The 20,091-nt window shown below is 41.4% G+C and overlaps 1 protein-coding gene across 5 annotated transcripts in view; it reads left to right on the top strand.

The window, feature by feature from the left end:
- Positions 1 to 19,823, top strand: part of ZNF180 (zinc finger protein 180) — a 28,078-nt gene extending 8,255 nt beyond the window's left edge. For 2 of the 5 annotated variants that reach the window (XM_064580445.1, XM_064580446.1), the window contains 2 exons: positions 6,133 to 6,259; positions 7,318 to 19,823. In XM_064580445.1, coding sequence (XP_064436515.1) covers positions 6,133 to 6,259; positions 7,318 to 9,059 — 1,869 coding nt within the window. In that variant the 3' untranslated portion in view covers positions 9,060 to 19,823. Of the gene's footprint in view, positions 1 to 1,313; positions 1,389 to 1,632; positions 1,774 to 6,132; positions 6,260 to 7,317 lie in introns of all 5 variants that reach the window. The other 3 variants (XM_064580447.1, XM_054511454.2, XM_045891710.3) reach the window with 3 other exon arrangements.
- Positions 19,824 to 20,091: the final 268 nt, after the last annotated feature.

Raw genomic sequence — 20,091 nt, 5'->3', positions numbered from 1 at the left:
AGTTGCAGCAGACAAGGAACATGCTGGAGTTTAGTTTCTACCAAGTACCCGCTGAGTTAGAAACATTAGCTTGTTCAGTTCTTGGCATCATTTCTTTTTTTTTTTTTTTAAAGATTTTATTTATTTATTTGAGAGAGAGAATGAGAGAGAGCACAAGACGGAAGAGGGTCAGAGGGAGAAGCAGAACCCCCACCGAGCAGGGAGCCCGATGTGGGACTCGATCCCGGGACTCCAGGATCATGACCTGAGCCGAAAGCAGATGCTTAATGATCGAGCCACCCAGGCGCCCCTCCTCGGGCCTTCTTTACATTGAGGCAGCTCCAGCATGCAGAGGAGGGAAGGAGAGGGGGGAAGGAGGGGGAGAGGGAGGGAGAGCTCGGGCATGTGGGTGCAACCCTGCAGGAAGGTTGTAGCAACGTAAACCCCCACTGATGGGGTATGATGCTCTTGACTGGCCGGCCACCAGGGTGGGAGTCCTTAGCAACAGGCAGAAGAAACAGTCCACGCGGTCGGGATTTTGGTTACACAGAGCGGTCTGAGCAAATAAGTAAATAGAGGATAATGGGAGCCGGATAAGGTGCAGAAACGGAAAGCAGGAAGGCTAGAATAAAATGCGCTGTTGAACGGTAATTAGAGGTATCAGCGTGAACTGATAGCCTCTAATACAGAGAGGTAGGTAGTTACAGAAATAGAGATTTGCTATTATCTGATTTAAAGAGGTGAGCATCATTTGGTGTATTCACTGGCCATTTTTTTTCTTCGTAGTTGAGTTGCACGTGCATATCCCTTTGTCCCTTGTACTGTTAAAGGTACCTTTTTCTTACTGATTTAGACCAAGTCTTAATAGTATGGATTCTTGTTGATGGTGCCTTTGTTGTGTGTGGTGCTTTCTGCCAAACGTTTTATGAAGTTACTTTTTGGACCTGTTTTCTTTATGATTCTTTGGTCATGCCGTGTTCTTTTTTATTTTCTTATAATTCTGTGATCCAGGAATTCCGACAACACGGTTTTACAGTTCTTTTTGCCCACATTGTGTCGAGTCACTCAGTTCCATGTAACTGGTAGCTGGGCTGGCCTAGAAGATCCACAAGGACCTCATGCCCATGTCCGGTGCCTCATTGCCCCTTCAGATGTCCCCTGTCTCTCCACATGGCTAGCTTGAGCTTACCAATGGGAGGGAGCAGAAGTATTGTAGGTGGGATGTGTTAAAAACAGGTGGTTTTTCGAATCCTAGCCTACTCACAGTGGGAGTTTTGAGTCACAACTTAGCTTCCTGGTTATTTTCCTTTTCCTCATCTGTTTTGCTTTCTTAGGACTCTCTCCTTCCTCCAGAGATTATCATCAAGGTCGAGAGAGAAGATGCTGGGTCACTGGCCCTTCCATCCCAGGTGAGTCTGCCTCTCTCCACTGAGAAATGTGCATGGCCAGTTGGCAGCAGGGACCAGCTTGAAGTGAGCCAGGAGGTGAGCAGAAAGGGAGGAAACGGAGGTACAGTTGGACAGCTTTTACAAAAAACGTGGTCAGTTCTCATGCTAAAGATTGAAGAGAGTGATGGCTGCAAGGAGGTTTGAAGTTGAGGGCTTTTTTTTTTTTCCCCCTTTAAAGGATTGAAAAGATTTGACTCTATTTCAGTGGGTTGCAGAAAGACGGAAGTGGCGAGAGAGGAGTTAAAACGACAAAGCAGAGTCCTTGATTAGCACCAGAGGAAATCTTTCAGGTCAACATGTTGGCTCTGCCGAGGAGGGAGGACCGACCCGTATGGGAAGAATGAGGGTGAGGGAATTCTTGGAATGCTCGGATTCTTCTCTGGGAGCAGTCAGGTGGTTATCTGTTGGGTATGGGGCTGGGAATTGGAATGGAGAGGTGCTTGACACGGGTGGAGAGGGCTGAAAAACAGTACTATTGGATTACGAGAGACAAGCAGCCTCCAGGAGGTATAACGGGGTTGCCGGTCAGTCCGAAAGGATCATTCCGAGGTAGTGACCACTGATAGTACTCTATACAGCTGCTCTTGGGAGTTTTCTTTCCCAGTGGCATTCTGGAACCTACTTTCTTTAGATCGTAGATTGACACTCAGGTTCGTTCTTGTAGCCAGGTACATTCAGTGAAAGCCCCATAGGGCAAGGTACTATTTGAAAGAGGATTTTTGAATAGAACAAATAGAAAGATTAAAATGAATGATCTAATTACTCTAAATGGAATAATCAAGATGGAAAAGATAAAAGGGGCATTAAATGGGAAGGAAAAGAATATAGACCAGTGGATAGTAATAGTAGATACTTGAGTTGAGTAATGGCCCCAAACCATCAAAGAATGAAACGAGTAAGGGAGAGCAATCTGATGTTGTAGAGCGTTCTGTCTGTGTGACTTGAGAGATGGAGTACTTTATGGTGATTTCAAGGTCTGGGGTCTCAGCGTAAGAGCAGGGTGCTGAGGAGCAATTCTAGGGGCTGGGAGTTGGGCTAGCGCTAGGCATTGATGACTGAGAACACACGTTAGGCAAAGTTGGAGGCTGCGTCCCAGCCACTGACTTCAGACATACGTGTTAATTTATCCTTCTAGCTCTTTATTGGAAAAAAAGGTGCTGCTGCTAGTATTTTCTCTCAGGGACCTTGTGAGAATTCAATGAATGATAGTTGATGCAACATGCTTAGCTCACGCCTGATAGCGCACAGAAAGTGCCTCATTAAAGTCAGTTAGTTTTAGGGGCTTCTGGGTGGGGCAGTCAGTTAAGCGTTTGACTCTTGGCTTCGGCTCAGGTCCTGATCTCAGGGTCATGAGATCGAGCCCTGCATTGGGTTCGGTGCTCAGCACGGAGTCTGCTTAAAATTCTGTCTCCCTTTCCCTCTACCCCTCCCCTCAAAAATAAGTAAATAAATCTTTAAAAAAATTAAAAAGTCAATTAGTGTTATATTATTATCAGAGAACTCTACAAATGGATGCTAGAGACAGTGCAAGACAAGACAAGATAAGTTCTTAAAGTAGAGGATGCATCCGAGGTATTATACATTTCCCGTGGATGGGGGTTAGTGTTCAGGTGGTTGGTAGGACAAAGGTCCAAGAAGTAAGGTAAATGGTGTGAGTTTCAGTGTGACTAGGGGGATACACATCCTCCCCCTTTGATGCTGAGCGACTGTGAGCCTGTGGGGCCTGCAGAGGAGGGCGTCATTGGGGGGAAAGGTAGGTTTCCATTAACACGGGGATATAGAGGGAATATTTGGTGATGATGTTGAAGCTGTAGGGTTTCGTTATTTAGAAGTAGAGTGCCCAAGGACACAGTTGAAGGGTTTGGGAAGGAATTTTGAGGAGTGGGGAGTTGGGGCAGGTGAGAAGAAGAATAGAATAAATGGAGATAAAAGTGGAGAAAAACCAGTATCCACACGTTGAAGGGACTTTTCAAATAGGTGTGTGATAGGCCTCTGAGATTCAGGTGAGAGAGAGGACTTAAATCAGAATTCAGACCAAAAATCAGATTATTTTGATATATTACGAAGTCTGTTGATACTATGGATTCACTCATTGAAATCATTTGCCAAATACATATATTTCATAACTACTATACACCAACACTATGCTAAGCACTGGAGTTATAGTTACAAACAGTCACTACTTTACCCCTGCCCTCATGGACTGAAGCCTTGTGACAAAGATGACCATTATGCAAATGAACAGAACATGTGAGTCTTAGGATAGAAATCCATGGAACTTTTGGAACATATAGCTGGGGGTGGAGTTGGAGGGAGGGGTGCTAATCTAGTTTGGTATTATTTATTTGACCTTTGAATAAGCCAGATATATTTTTTAAGGTTTTATTTATTTATTTGAGAGAGAGAGAGTGAGGACAAGCAGGGGGAGGGGCAGAGGGCCAAGCAGACTCCCTCCTGAACAGGGAGCCTGATGCGGGGCCCGAGCCCAGGACCCCGAGATCATGACCGGAGCTGAAGTCAGACACTTAACCGACTGAGCCACCCAGGTGCCCCTGAACAAGCTTGATATTAAAGGGACCTGCGTTAAACAGTGAGGGGGAGTGTTTATGAAAAGGAAGTATGAATTGGAGCTTGAAAAACAGTACCTATAGATCCATGTTCAACATAGGTGGCAGAGTGCAGATGATATATCTGAATCTTGTTTTGGGCTAATCATGAAAACTTCTGAGGTTTCGGTGAAATTTATGGGTCCCAACTTAGAAAAATGCAGGTACAGCAGCATTTTGCATGGGGTTACGTGGGACTCAGGGACTTTGTCCTGTTCATGCACCACAGCTCAGGAACACCAGCTCTACTTAAAAAGCCTTTAGTGACAAGTGGCATTCCACTTTCCCAGCCTTTGCTGCCTTTGGGTAAGGACAGATCACCCTCAGCACTTTATTGGATCAAAATTCCTGCCCAGTAGTCTTGGAAACGGGTCCTTTCTTGCTGAGAGGAGGCAGTCCAAGAGACCCCCTCCGCATGACAGTAGCAACAGTGTGCCTCCTGAAGGCTTTACAATGCAGCTCTGAGTGTGGACAAAATGGAACTGTCCTCTCAAGCCTGAGAGTTCAAGATAAAGGTCACATTGGCTGTCACTTAATTGTTCAGAGTTCTCAGATCTAATAATCTTTTCTTAAAATTTCCTCACTTACATACAACACCCAGCGCTCATCATAACAAGTGCCTTCCTTGATACCCATCACCCATCAATCCCATTTGCCAGCATTTGTCTTTTTGTTCAGTGAGTTGCTAATAGCTTTACATATATCATACAATTAATTTGCCAAACAACCCAATGAGTTGGTTATGATTAAGCCTAATAAATACAAATGGGATAAACTCACCTTAGAAGACAGATGGGGGCGCCTGGGTGGCTCAGTCGGTTGAGCGACTGCCTTCGGCTCAGGTCATGATCCTGGAGTCCCGGGATCGAGTCCCGCATCGGGCTCCCTGCTCGGCGGGGAGTCTGCTTCTCCCTCTGATCCTTTCATGCTCTATCTCATTCTCTCTCTCAAATAAATAAATAAAATATTTAAAAAAAAAAAAAGACAGATGGTCAGATTAGATATATATATATTTTTAAAAATTCAGACCTTTGCTCTTTTTTTTTTTTTTTTTTAGATTTTTAAGAAAATTTATTTAAGGGCGCCTGGGTGGTTCAGTTGGTTAAGTGACTGCCTTCAGCTCAGGTCATGATCCCGGAGTCCTGGGATCAAGTCCCACATCGGGCTCCCTGCTCGGCAGGGAGTCTGCTTCTCCCTCTGACCCTCCCCCCTCTCATGTGCTCTCTCTCATTCTCTGTCTCTCAAATAAATAAATAAAATCTTTAAAAAAAAAATTTATTTAAGAGAGAGAGCGTGAGCCAGGGGCAGGGGGAGGGGCGGAGGGAGAAGCAGACTCCCCATTGAGCCCAAAGTGGGGCTCCATCCCAGGACCCTGGGATCATGACCTGAGCTGAAGGCAGACACTTAACCTACTGAGCCACCCAGGTGCCCCAACCTTTGCTCTTAATAGATGAGAAAACCCATCGCTTTTCCAAATCCAGTGCTCTTAACCTATACATGCAGCCTTTCATTAAGGCCTACATTTCATCTTCTATTTTAGGCATCAGTAAAGTAAAGCCTGTGGGCCAAATATGGCCCATTGCCTGCTTTTGTAAATAAAACTTTATTGTAATACAGCCACACCCATTTGCTTATATATTTTCTGTGCCTGCTTTCTTGCTGCAGGAGAGCTGAGTAGTTGTGATAGAGACTCTGGCTTGCAAAGCCTAAAATGTTGACTCTCTGACCTTTGACAGAAAAAGTGTGCTGACCCTGTTTTGTTAGCTTCTTGGGAATTTGGAGGGAATTCCTAAGTGGGAATTTCATATTCACCAGGGCAAAAATCAGAATAAGCATTTTCTTCAAGGTGAACAAGAGAGAAAACAATTCATATCTGTTCTGATCCGGTGTTCCTCTCTGGGGTATAAACAGGTCCAGCATCCAAAACCCAAAGGGCCTTACATAAAAGACACCTATATACCTTGACTAGATCTTCCTTTGGACAGTCAGAACAATTTCCAGGCCAAGTTTTCCTTCTACCGTTTGTCAAACTTTTCCTCCTTTGTGAACACTGGAAGAAAATGATACCCGGCTGAGCAGGAATGTGTGTCCTGTTTTAGGAAGGAGTGAACTTCAAAATTGTGACTGTGGACTTCACTCAGAAGGAAGAGGGCACTTTGAACCCTAATCAGAGGTGTGATCCTAGAGATGTGATCCTAGAGAACCACAGGGACCTGGTCTCTTGGGGTAAGAATTAATGAAGTTTGTATATTGAAATGATTCCAGTTGATTAAGAGCTGTGGAGTTCAGAGGTCAGGATGATTTTGACCACACATAGATTACATGTGTCCTTTTTATTCCCCAGTGAAGATTTAATTTTAATTTGTAGAGTAGCAAAGGTACAGCTTCTTGGGTTTGAGCTTGTTCAGTCTTCATAGTTCCTAAAGTCCAAAGACTGGGACCAAATTCTGCAGTGATTTTCTTTTGTCCCCAGCCCAAACACCCCAAGTCCTATATTGGTCCCTATCAGCTTTTCAAACCAGATGCAATCTCCTTGTGGGAGCAAGGGGATGAGTATTAACATTTCCCAACATACATATCCAGGTGAGAAACAGACACTTAGGAATCATACAGGTATTGAAGGTTAATTTCAGAAATCCCCATAGGGCATACTACATATTTCTCCATCTCCCACTCCTAATGGACTGTATACATTGCCACTTTTCCCAGATGTACTCTCTGTGCTTGACCTAGTAGCCACACAGGCTTCTGCTTCTGAACTAATCTCCGTTCTCTCTCACTTGGAACCATAGGAATCCATCAGGCCTTAAAACTGCTAAGGTATTTAGGGGACCTGGGATATTCTTTTTCTTGGTTCACAAAGTAGTTTGCCCATGTCTAACTGACACATGGCTCCAGAAATTCCTAGAAATGTAGATACTGTTCTCTACATGTATCTAGCACTAAAGAGGGTAGAAAGGACTCTGGTGTTTTTGCTAAGACTTGCAAAATTGTTTTGTTATTCTGTAGATTCTGCACACGTGATCTTAATATGGAATATGGAGATATTTGGCATCTAAAGTCTTTTTATTCAGAAACAGTGAATTTTAATATTGTTATATTGTTGGGCTGTGTACTTTTCTGCTTACTGCTTCATCCCACCCTTCTGTTTTCTTAATCCAGGTTATAGGTCCATAGCTGAAAACAAATCCATATATATTCTGCATATTTGTTTGTCAGCTTCTTTCCCAGTATTCCAGCTCTAACATTCTTTGGCTAGAATGTTTTATTTTGCTTTCTTCTAGACTTGGCAATGGCACTTGGAAGAAGAGAATCAACATCAAAGCAGAACATTTTTGATGATGAACCATCCCGTGGAGTAAAGTTAGAAAGGTTGACAAGAGATGATCCTTGGTTATCTTCATGTGAAGAAGTTCAGGATTGTAAGGGCCAGTTGGAAAAGCAACAGGAAAAACAAGAGAGACTTTTGAAAGAAATGGCATTTACTCACAGGAAAGCGATTACTTATGAGAGAGTCCATAAAAGTGATGAACTTGAGAAGAGTGGTCTGAATTCCAGTCTTCTTTCACCCCAGATGATACCCATAAGAAACCATCTTCATAAACATGCCTCACATGTTAAAAAATTGCATTATAATTCCATTGTAAACACTCATGAGATGATTAATGACAGTGAGAAACTCTGTGAGAATAATGAATGTGGAAACCCTCACCAGAACATTCACCTTATTCAGTTTACAAGAACTCAAACAGAAGATAAATCCTATGGATTTAGTGACAGTATTCAATCTTTTAGCCATGATGTACCCCTAAATATACATCAGAAAATACATGCAAGAGGAAGATCCTTAGATTTTAAGGAATGTGGGCAAGTTTTGAACCACAGTATATCCCGTAATGAACAACAGAGAATACCTGTTGAAGAGAGTCAATATAACTGTAGTCAAACCTCCCAGAGTTCATCCCTTGCTCAAAACATGAGAAACCATTCTGAAGAGAAACCCTTTGAATGTAATCAGTGTGGGAAATCCTTCAGCTGGAGCTCTCATCTTGTTGCACATCAGAGAACTCACACTGGGGAGAAACCTTATGAATGTAACGAGTGTGGGAAATCCTTCAGCCGGAGTTCTCACCTTGTTTCTCACCAGAGAACTCATACTGGAGAGAAACCTTACAGATGTAATCAGTGTGGGAAATCTTTTAGCCAGAGCTATGTTCTTGTGGTGCATCAGAGAACTCATACTGGAGAGAAGCCCTATGAGTGCAATCAGTGTGGGAAGTCCTTCAGGCAGAGCTACAAACTTATTGCCCATCAAAGAACTCACACCGGAGAGAAGCCCTATGAATGCAATCAATGTGGGAAATCCTTTATCCAGAGCTATAAACTTATTGCACATCAAAGAATTCATACTGGAGAGAAGCCCTACGAGTGCAATCAGTGTGGAAAGTCCTTTAGTCAGAGTTACAAACTTGTCGCCCATCAGAGAACTCACACAGGAGAAAAACCCTTTGAATGTAATCAGTGTGGAAAATCCTTCAGCTGGAGCTCTCAGCTTGTTGCACATCAGAGAACTCATACTGGAGAGAAACCCTATGAATGTAATGAGTGTGGAAAATCTTTCAACCGCAGTTCTCACCTTGTTATGCATCAGAGAACTCATACTGGAGAAAAACCCTATGAATGTAACCAGTGTGGGAAGTCCTTTAGCCAGAGTTATGTTCTTGTTGTGCATCAGAGAACTCATACTGGAGAAAAGCCCTATGAGTGCAATCAGTGTGGGAAGTCCTTCAGGCAGAGTTCATGCCTTACTCAACATCAAAGAACTCATACTGGAGAAAAACCCTATGAATGTAATCAGTGTGGGAAAACATTCAGCTTGAGTGCTCGACTTATTGTACATCAAAGAACTCATACTGGAGAAAAGCCCTTTACATGTAATCAGTGTGGGAAAGCTTTCATTAATAGTTCTAAACTTATTAGGCATCAGGCAACTCACACTGAGGAGAAACCCTATGAGTGTAACTAGTTTGGAAATCTTTCAGCCAGAGTATATTTCTTTTTTTTTTCTTTTCCTTTTTCTTGCATTTCTTTCTCCTTCCTTCCTTCTTTCTTTTCTTTTCTTTCTTTTTTTTTTTCTTTCAAATGTCAACCTTCTGTTATTGTGTATCTGGAAGTTCATTCTGGAGAAGAAAGAAAAACAATGAATCACATATTTTACTGCAACAATTTTGTATTAAAAAATCAAACTTGGCCCTTATGACACATTGCCACATAACTAATAAATATTGGCACTTTTCCTTGCAGAAAGCACTCTGACCTGAATCTGAGGAAATTACCATTAAGTGGACAACTTACTGTGGAGTGATTGCAAGTGAGGTAGACCTCTTTAACAATAAAGAGTGAGAATGCAAACACTGATGGGCTTGTTGAGAAGATTGGAAAATTGCTATAGTTATTGGAACCTAGGCTGGAAAACGGTATTTCAGTACCATTTTATGACATGATTTCCCCAGTAGGTACTTTGTAATCTATTTTATTCAGCACTTTCTATGTGAAAATTTCATAAAGATTAGGAAAATGGCTATGATTTGAAGTGAAAAAAAAAAAAATGCAGGCCAAGAGTATAGAACAGCAATTTCCAGAACCATTGTGATACTTGTGTATGGATCAGAATTGAAAGGGTTTCTGGGTGTATCTATTTGGTTTTTAGGTTTATGCCTGGCTTTCTCTTTTGGAATGTGTGCTGTTTTACTATAGTAAGTAATATGAGAAGTAAAAACTAGTCAGAAACAAAAAGTAAACCAAAGATTTCCATCTTTGACCATTTAGGAAAGACTAGGTTGCTAGATAAAAGAGATCCCTCAGGGTTCTGAAATTTCCATTTGGATTAGTTTGAGTAGGTCACTCCTTCAGACTTGGATTCCCAGGGATTTTCCTCATTGAAAATATTTCCCTGAGAATGGGGAACTTGAAATTTAGGCCAGAAGGGTTCTATATGAGGGACTGAGAATATGCAGGCTGTGTAGAGGGCATATTTTTTATATTTCCAAAGCAGTATAAAGGAGCTCTATTTTTAAGGGTCTGCCTTCCCCCCATGTAGTCTTGTCTTTTTTTCCCCTCTGGAATATGTTTCCTAATGTGAGAGTTTTCTGAATGAGAGAGCATTGTCATGGCTAAGTGCTTATCACCTAAATTAAGCTTGCAAGAATGATTTTAGGTAAGATTTGTAGCTATTTGTTAGTTTCTAAGATGTGGTTCATATGTCTTTCTGGCCTTTGCCCCTAAATCATAAATTCTAATCCTATGGATTATCACGTACCTGAAACCTCTGATCCTAGAGAGGTAATAAAAAGTAAGCTGAGAGCTGAAATGGGAGACCAGAGAACAGAGATGAATTCCCTGGAGGAAGAAAGAGAAACCCAAAGTGACATCTGATAGTGGTCACCCTCAGTAAAATTCTGTCCCCATGAGATGACCCTAAGAGGAGCCATCTCTCTGAGGATTAAGCCAGAGTACAGCACACATGGAAGTGATCGAATTTCTGGGGAACAGTTATTGATGGCTGAAAACTAGCTCCGCACATACCCTGAGACCTCTTCAGTCAGTCGATGAATGCACAGAGGAATAGCAGGGTTCTCCGTGCATTGTCTTTTGGGGAGGATATAAAATGGTGAAAAGTCCTAATTTAGCAACGGGACCTGAATAGGCTTCTTCTCCGCGCCCCCCCAAATTATAGATAAAACCAATACCAGTGGGGAGCCTGGGTGGCTCAGTCGTTAAGCATCTGCCTTCGGCTCAGGTCATGATCCCAAGGTCCTGGGATCAAGCCCCACATCAGGCTCCCTGCTCAGTGGGAAGCCTGCGTCTCCCTCTCCCACTCCTCCTCCTTGTGTTCCCTCTCTCACTGTCTCTCTCTGTCAAATTAAATAAAATCTTCAAAAGAAAACCCAACAATACCAGTGCTAGGATGATTTTCATTGGGCATCTTGAATCTTACTTTGAAGGCACGAAGCCATGATTGTACAAATGAGTGTAAAGCCAACTGGGCGAAGAATGAGGGCTCTGAATATTTTCAAGTTTGGGAACTGATTTATTGCAAAGTAATCTCTTCAGTAAACATTGAAAATATTTCATTGAAAGTGAAATTTTTAAAACTGCAAAATTTTTGAAGTGTGTATGTGTGTGTGTATTTCTGGCCAGCTTGAATATGTAAGTCTGTGTGGACTACGTCATAAGTATTATATCAGTTTCTGAGTGGGGATTAAGGATTGCCAAGTGCATTGAAATAAGATAGATTCAATTAGGGCGCCTGGGTGGCTCAGTTGGTTAAGCGACTGCCTTCGGCTCAGGTCATGATCCTTCAGTCCCTGGATCAAGTCCCGCATCGGGCTCCCTGCTCAGCAGGGAGTCTCCTTCTCCCTCTGACCCTCCCCCCTCTCATGTGCTTGCTCTCTCTCATTCTCTCTCTCTCAAATAAATAAATAAAATCTTTAAAAAAAAAAGATTCAATTAATAAACAAAAATGTTAATTTATATTATTTGCTCAATAATTTCCCTTGTAGGAAAAATACTCTTAAAGATAGTCGACCAAAAATTATCATCAATTTTTATTGATTATTGATTGAAATTATTATCAATAATAAGTTTAAGGCATGTGACAGCATGCCAAAATATGTAATTAAACTTCTGAACCTAAAATTTAAGGTTAAAAAGGGGACTCAATAGCTTGATTTAATTACATATGTCCCTTGCATAAAAATTTTTTGTCTGTGTAAAATCCACAAAAATAAAGCTGTACTTTGCCATGGAAGAATTTATAGTGATTTTACAAGCCAAATTTCTTTCACCATACTCCAGTAAAATTAGAAATAAATGAAAAGTGACCAAAATACCTAGATGTTAGGAAATACTCTCCTAGAACCAATTTTTCACTTCCCCAGCGTTACTGAGATACAGTTGACATACTGCACTGTGTAAGTTTAGGGTACACAGCATGACTTGATTTACATATATTGTGAAATGATTATCACAGTTAACATTCATCATCTCATGTAGAGACAGAACCATGGGGTTTTTTGTTTTCCCTCCTGATGAGAACCCTTAAGATTTACTCTCTAGCAACTTTGAAATATACCATATACCAGTGTTAACTAGTTATGTGTCCTCTCACACTCCTGCTCGGCTTCTACTGCTTTTGTACTCTCCCCACCTCATTTTGTGGTTTGATGTTTCAGCTTACTTCTAGGCTGGAAAAGATAAATGTGTTTTTTGTTTTTTGTTTTTGAGAGCGAGATTTCAGCTAGGAGAGGGGAGATCCAGATTTTTAAATACTGTTTTCAGATACACTTTTGTATTTTTAAATTTCATTTGGATTTTGCGCTCAATCAGTAGCATCTATTCTGTGTGTCTTACTTAACATACCTGACAAGACCAGTTAAATTACCTATGCCTTTAGAACTTTATCCTGAAAAATAAGTATTTTTTTCCAGTTTGTTGACAGAGGTTGCCCCCGGACTGTTTGACTGTAGAAGACTCAACGGATCACATCAGTGAATAACACATTATTCTTTACAAATTGTAGCAACCTGGGTTCTTAGTTGGGAAGCACGTGCGCCAACGTTAGCCAGTTGATTCAGAAAAAGGAGTTTATTGAAAGGATATTAGGTGAGTCCAAGAATTGGCAAGAAGCGGTAAGATCATGTTCAGGGATTTATAGAAACGATTGCCAGACTTATGCTGTGGAGCCCTATGAGAGTTCCTTAACGTTCCCAAAGTTTCTTAATTTTCTTAGTATATCTCTACATTGATTTATTTTGATTCCAAGTCTGAGGTGAGTGCCTAGGTCTGGTGGATCCTAAGCTGTGCTACGTGGTAGTTTAAGAATTCAGAGGCACTAGCCCTTGTATTTCCTGGAGCTTGTAGTGGTAGGTGAACTTGACCTTCCACTCATACTAATTAAGTAGAGAATCCGTCATTTGTAGAATTTTATTCATTTGCAAAGCAGCAGCAAGGAAAATTTCCAGTATAGCCCTCTCTTCTGCCTAACCCATAAGTCAACATTTTCTTCACCTTCTGTACTTTGATTTAAATATGTATATAGAGCCTCCCCTGTAACATAATACAGCTATCTCTCAAAATCAAAGACAAATCACTGTCTTCCCCATGTAGGGATAACACAGAGATTCACATCATTACATCCACTTCTAAGTCTGGGATCTCTGGGTGATGTCCATTTGTTTTCTAGTGAAAAAATTGTCATGTAAAAAGAGTTCAGATGCTGGGCATGAGAAAGGGGGAGAGATCATAAAACCAGGTCAAATTAGCAAGCTAATATTAAGTAACTTTGGTTGTTGCCAGTAAAGATTCAAAAGCTCTTAAAACTTTTTTGTAAAACTAGGAACAAGTCAGTGACAGACAGTTTTTACTGCTTAGGTTAATTTAATCCTTACTTGGATTAGCTTGAGGTGTAACAGAATTAGTGAATTTTATAGATTTTGCTGTAAAAATAGTACTGTTCCCGGGCGCCTGGGTGGCTCAGTCGTTAAGCGTCTGCCTTCGGCTCAGGTCATGATTCCAGGGTCCTGGGATCGAGCCCCGCATCGGGCTCCCTGCTCAGCGGGAAGCCTGCTTCTCCCTCTCCCACTTCCCCTGCTTTATATTCCCTCTCTCGCTGTGTCTCTCTCTGTCAAATAAATAAATAAAATCTTTAAAAAATACATATATTAAAAAAAAAAAGTACTGTTCCATTTAAAACATCGATTTTGGCATTTGCCAAGCGGATGTTCATGTTGAAACAGTAAAGTTGGATTTTCTGTCTTCTCGCCAATGTGGTATTGATTTGTGGTCCACTGAGGATGGTATTTAGGTGGAAATGGGTTAGTGATTGATAAACCTTTCTGTACTAATATCACCTGTCTGGACTCTTTAACAACTTTTATGTTCTATTGAATGAATGTTCATTCTGAGGTCATGACAGTCTTTGCGATCATTTCCTCAGTCCTTCAGGGAGCATTCCTTGAATTTAGATGTTGGATCAAGTTCTTGAAATTTGGATATTTGCTTGGATGTTGTTCCTTTTTCTTGCCCAGGTTCTACAAGTTCATTCTCTGACCGTGTTTGTTCAGGTCTGGATAGTTGATACCTCTGCCTTTGGTTCATTGCAGATCAGACAGGTTCCTGAATCTTCTGACCATAAACTCTCCCTCTTGTTTTCTATTTGGTTTGTCCACATTTTTCTCCACCATTACTCACTTTCTGAACCGACAAGGACCACGCTACTCCTATGGGACATTTTGTGGCAGGCTGGAACTTTCTATGGGTGTAAGTACATGATTTTTCTGTACTTTTGAAAAACCTTAAGGACAGGCCAGTAACCTGTATTTGCTATTTTTTAAATGGAAGTATAATTAACATACAATGTTACATTAGTTTCAGGTGTATAGCATATTGATTAGACAATTCTATGCATTATTCAATTCAATGCTCATCATAAGTGTAGTCACCACCTGTCATGATACAATGTAAAATAGTAATAATATGTGATATGATCATAAGTGGAATGCGCTGAAATTTTAGTAGCGGGGATTAGGTTAAAAAAGAACCAAACCGGGGCGCCTGGGTGGCTCAGTCATTAAGCAGCTGCCTTCGGCTCAGGTCATGATCCCGGGGTCCTGGGATCGAGCCCCGCATCGGGCTCCCTGCTCCGCGGGAGGCCTGCTTCTCCCTCTCCCCCTCCCCCTGCTTGTGTTCCCTCTCTCACTGTGTCTTTCTCTTCAAATAAAAAAAAAAAAAAGAACCAAACCTGTAGAAAAGCCAAAGGATATTTTTCTGATAAAATACCAAAGCCGTTTATTTGTATTCTCTGATATTACTCTTCTCTACTAATTGTATCGGGATTCCACCACTGATACTAGGTGTACTCTCTGCTTTAGTATTTATGTTGCCCTGGGGTAGAGGGAGTTGAAATCTCTTTTTGTAATCTGGTGGATAGATTTTAGGTGTTGCTGATAGCATTTGTTATCTCGACCTGTATACAATACAGCCAATTCCAAGATGTGCTCCCAAGAAGTTGGATACCCAGTCACCACAGATCCCCGTGTAGTGCAGCTTCCACCTGTGTATGAGCATCCAATTATGACTTCTCTGCCAAAATGGGAAGAGGGGATGACTACTGTGTGTGTGGGGGGGTATTGTTTTCTGTTATTCCTGGATCAAATCCAGTTGTATTTTTTTAATAAAAGGAAAACTAAAGTCTCTAGCTTTAAATGAAGCTAAAATTGTGGATTTGTTTTCACGAGACATTCAAATTGGTCAGAAAACACTGAACTAGAATACAAATGTTTAAGTAGGAGATGGAGACTAGGTTAAAACTGGCGTTAAATTGGAATCAGCAGCATTAACACTATGAAAGGCTGCACAGCTTCTTGGGTTACACATTTATCCCGTGGAACCAGCAATCCTGCAGCAGTGATGTAGAACAAGGACTCGGTGAGTAACTTAGCTTAAGGCAGAAAAATAGAAATGGGCTTGTAATATCTTGTGGATAATAGGTAAAAACATGTTCAGAGACACTTTGGTGGTGTTACAGAGGCTATAGGGACCCCTAACCCAAGTGGAATGCCTACCAGCCAGGCAGGAACACCAAGCATTGAGAAACCATTAGTCACGGACCACTAGACCAAGGTAGGTCTATATGGGAGTGCCTAAGCAAGGCACTACCTTAGTCCGTTTAGGCTGGTGTAACAAAAATACTGTAGACTGGATGGTTTAAACAGTAAGAGGAAAGCACCAGCAGATTCAGTGACTGGTGAGGACTCACTTCCTGGTTCACAGGCGGTCATTTTCTTGCTGTGTTTTCATATGGCAGAAGGACAAGAGGGGTCTCTGGAATCTCTTCTATAAGGGCACTAATCCCATTTGTGGCGAATTCACCCTCATGAACTAATCATGGCCCAAAGGCTCCCATCTCCTAATACCATCACATTGGGGGTTAGGATTTCAACCTTAGAATTTGGGTGGTGGTGGTGGTGGGGAACATAAACATTCAGTCCATGACAGGACCAAACTTATAATAGTCTTCACGAAAGATGTTTTATGTTGATCAGTCCAAATTTCCTGCAGGCAAGTGTTGGTCAACATCAAAGTTTTGGACGAATGATAAAAAAGGCTTAATGTAGGTCCATACAGGAAACAGAACCTTCACTAGACTGATGACCTGGAAACTGTTTGATCTCACATCTAAAATTCCAGCTCAGGCCTCTCACTGACACTCAGAAGTTGGCATTTTTATTACTTGCCTCTCTGGTGGATAGGCCCACGGGCTGTGTAAGAACATATAAAAACCATTAATAAATGGGCCCAACCTCAGGTATATTTGGTCATATTTATCACTGAAGGGACAAGATTTTCAAAAAATGGTTGGAATTACTGGCAGTTCACCTTCAGCAAGAGCCCTTATTTGCTCTTGGTTAAAGCTTAGGAAGAAAACAAGAAAAAAAGGTTTTAATTATTGGCCCATCTCATCACATGGAGGTGGGGAGTGGGGAAGGCAAAGTGTGGATTAATCATCCAGGAGATAAGCTATAAAGGGGAGAAATACAAACGCCAACTCTAAAGTACACATTAGATATATGGACTTAGGAACCAAATATCTAAATGGGATTCCAGTTGATATTTCTCTTTCCAGAATGGTTTCCTTAATCCCCCTGCTTCTAACAGTTGCTCCCATTGTTCAAGGTTGGAGGACCTCATATCACCCAGCCAGATATGCAAGAACCTGACTGAAATATGGGTTTACTTCCTCTCGAGGAAAACAGTACCCCATCTACCACCCCTCTGGAACAAATGAGACGATAATTGATTTTCTACTACCCCATCCTGGGTTGGAGCATATGTGGTTAGCATCTCTTCCCAGTCAGCCAGCTGACTCTCGGTGTAATTTTACTGGCAAAGTTTGCACCCTTTGAATCCAGGTCACCACAGCATTGATAAAAACATTTAATTTTCCGAAAAGATCCATGTTATTCCTGGGGAGGGGAAAAGACTGGGCATTTTTATAAAGAATTGTATCTGTTCATCTAAATAAATCAGTAGGGCTATTTGCAATGCCTCCTAGATCCACTGTAATCACGATGCTGAAACTTACTAATGAAAGCAACTTAAAAATGAATCTCCCATCTCAAGGTCTCCTTGCTCCATAATTTTTGTCCTTAATATCTACTGGGTAGAGTAAATGAGGGCATCTAGCCGACACCCCAGGAACTGGAGAGAAAAATTACCCCCCCCTTTTTAAGATTTTATTTATTTTTAGGATTTTGTATTTAAACTCACTTTAGTTAACATATAGTGTATTATTAGTTTCAGGGATAGAATTTAGTGATTCATCAGTGGCATATAACACCCAGTGCTCATTACATCACATGCTCTCCTCAATGCCCATCACCCAGTTATCCCATCCCCCTACCTACCTCCCCTCCAGCAACCCTCAGGTTGTTTCCTATAGTTAAGGGTCTCATGGTTTGCCTCCCTCTCTGTTTTTATCTTATTTGTCTTAGAAAGAGAGCGTGGATGCGGGCAAGCAGGGTGGGGAGAGGCACAGCGGGAGAGAGAGAGAGAATCCTAAGCAGACTGCACTGAATGCAGAGCCTGATGTGAGGCTGGATCTCATGATCCTGAGATGATGAGCTGAGCTAAAACAGAGTCAGTCCCTGAGCCACCCAGGCACTCCAAAATCAGCCCTTTGAGGACCTTCAACAGGTGGGGCCAGAACCTGTCTTGTATGATCACCAAAGATGACTCTCCAGCAAAGTTTTGCTTCAGAGATGAGTCCAAAAGGCTTTTCTTGACACCATTTTCTACAATGAAAATATCACCTATCCACCTTCCTCAAACACATATACACATATACACACACAAAACTGACTCAGTGATAAGATGTATGAAAATAAGGTTTAACCTCATTTGTGATATCAAATTAAAAAGAAGGGTTTTTTAAAATTGTGTAGTCCAATTCCAGAGATGGAGGTACAGAAGGCGCGGTTTGGTAAGACCCACACTTCCATTCATGCTGCTAAAAGAACGGAAGATGAGAAAGCCTTCCTAGAAAGTAATCTAACAATATAATCAAGAGCCACTCAGATACTTAGATCCTTTGCTCCAGTCATTTCTCTTGACAAGGATAAATGCCCATGGAGCATCAATACAATGTAATAATGAAAAATTGGTAAAGAAAAAAGGAAATGTCAACATTAGCAAAATGGATAGAAAAATTTGGCTTATCCGTGATAGAAATATCATGAAGACATTTAAAATGTTTTACAAAGGGATGCTGGGTGCCTCAGTCAGTTCAGCATCTGCTGTCAGCTCAGGTCATGATCCAGGGTCCTGGGATCGAGTCCCACATCAGGCTCCTTGCTCAGCTGGGAGCCTGCTTCTCCCTCTGCCTCTGCTTCTCCCTGCTTGTGTGCTCTCTCTCTCTCTCACACAAATAAATAAAGTCTTTAAAATAAAATTAGATAAAATGTTTTACAAAGAGTTTGTAATGGATTGTCTGACCAACAACTGACATCGGATCCTACATGTCTATGGGATAAAAATCTGTTACTCCGCTTAACAGAGAAACAAACAAAAAATTTCCTCTGTGGAGCTGTTATTTCCCCCTTGGCCAAAAATTACCTTCTGCTCCTGGTAGAACAGGACCCAAATGGCCTCGTGTCTGCCACATTCAATTATAATTCCCAGGTTTTATCCCTATCCCTGTTCTGCCACATTCTCTGTGGTCTAGTAGCTTTAATCAGAAGAGAACATTCTCCTAGGAAGACGCATCAGAATGCCTGGAGAAATCTTCAAAATATGCAACTCGGGATTTGAAACCCACGTATCACCTGACATGATCAGGCAGAGATCGCAACCACTGCAAAGTAGACGTCTGAGTAGAGTAAGTAGACGCAGGGTTGCTGAATTCTGAAAATAATGGTCTGGTCGGGAGCAGGGACACAATCACATAGCCCGGGGCTGTCTTTCACAAATATGCAGTATAATCTATGATTTTAATCCCAAGTATTTAAATAATCCCCCTGCACCCCCAAATCACAGAAAAATATTGAAAGTTAGGAAAAGATGAAGATATTGTCATTAGTACTGGAAAACATAAAAGAGGGTCATGTTTTGAAATGAACTTGGATCAGTTTCTGCCACATTGTAGAGATGGATCTGGGTTGAACAAAGTTCCAAGTCTGTCTGGCCCCCTGTGCCCTATCTCCAGGAAGCACAAAGGGGGTAAAGAGAAACAGATGCTCAGGGGGGATATTTTAACTGACCTCATACTCGTTATATGTATCATGTAAAGGAAGGAATTATGTGGTTGACTATTAGAGATCCTGATTTAACGTGTTGAATGTTATATAAAAGTGATGGACATCTTTATAAATGCCTATTGATGTAAAAGGAATCATTTACTAAGCAAAAAGAATGTTTCCAATATCTTTAAAAAGTTTCATGGTTCATAAGTTGGATTTGACACAATAAATAAAGATTAAAAATATCAGCTGTGATCTAGGGTTAAAAGAAATGAGAAAATTCGGGGCGCCTGGGTGGCTCAGTCGTTGGGCATCTGCCTTTGGTTCGGGTCATGATTCCAGGGTCCTGGGATGGAGCCCCGCATTGCGCTCCCTGCTCCGCAGGAAGCCTGCTTCTCCCTCTCCCACTCCCCCTGCTTGTGTTCCCTCTCTTGCTGTGTCTCTGTCAAATAAATAAATAAAATCTAAAAAAAAAAAAAAAAGAAATGAGAAAATTCATCAAATTTAAAATAGAATGACAGCAGATCATGGGACGTCACCAACATTTATCCTATATGTTAAACAGAGAAGCAGAAATTAAAGTCTTATAATTCATTTCAGGAAGCTTGGAAAATAATTATAATGAAAGAATAAAACAAATGTTGATATTTCTTTAACAAGGTGATGGATGGTGGAAGAGTTTCAGACATAACCTCCTTCTCCCCCTTAATGTCTCTGAAAGTCTTTGGAATTGAGACACCAACCCAAGGAACAGGAGGGGTT

This window comes from Mirounga angustirostris, unplaced genomic scaffold, assembly GCF_029215605.1.
Source record: "Mirounga angustirostris isolate CCGP_5_RB_7025 unplaced genomic scaffold, mMirAng1.0.hap1 SCAF_16, whole genome shotgun sequence".
NCBI classification, from domain to species: domain Eukaryota; kingdom Metazoa; phylum Chordata; class Mammalia; order Carnivora; family Phocidae; genus Mirounga; species Mirounga angustirostris.
The sequence above is the reverse complement of the archived record's forward strand: the minus strand, read 5'-3'. Positions and strand labels throughout refer to the sequence as shown.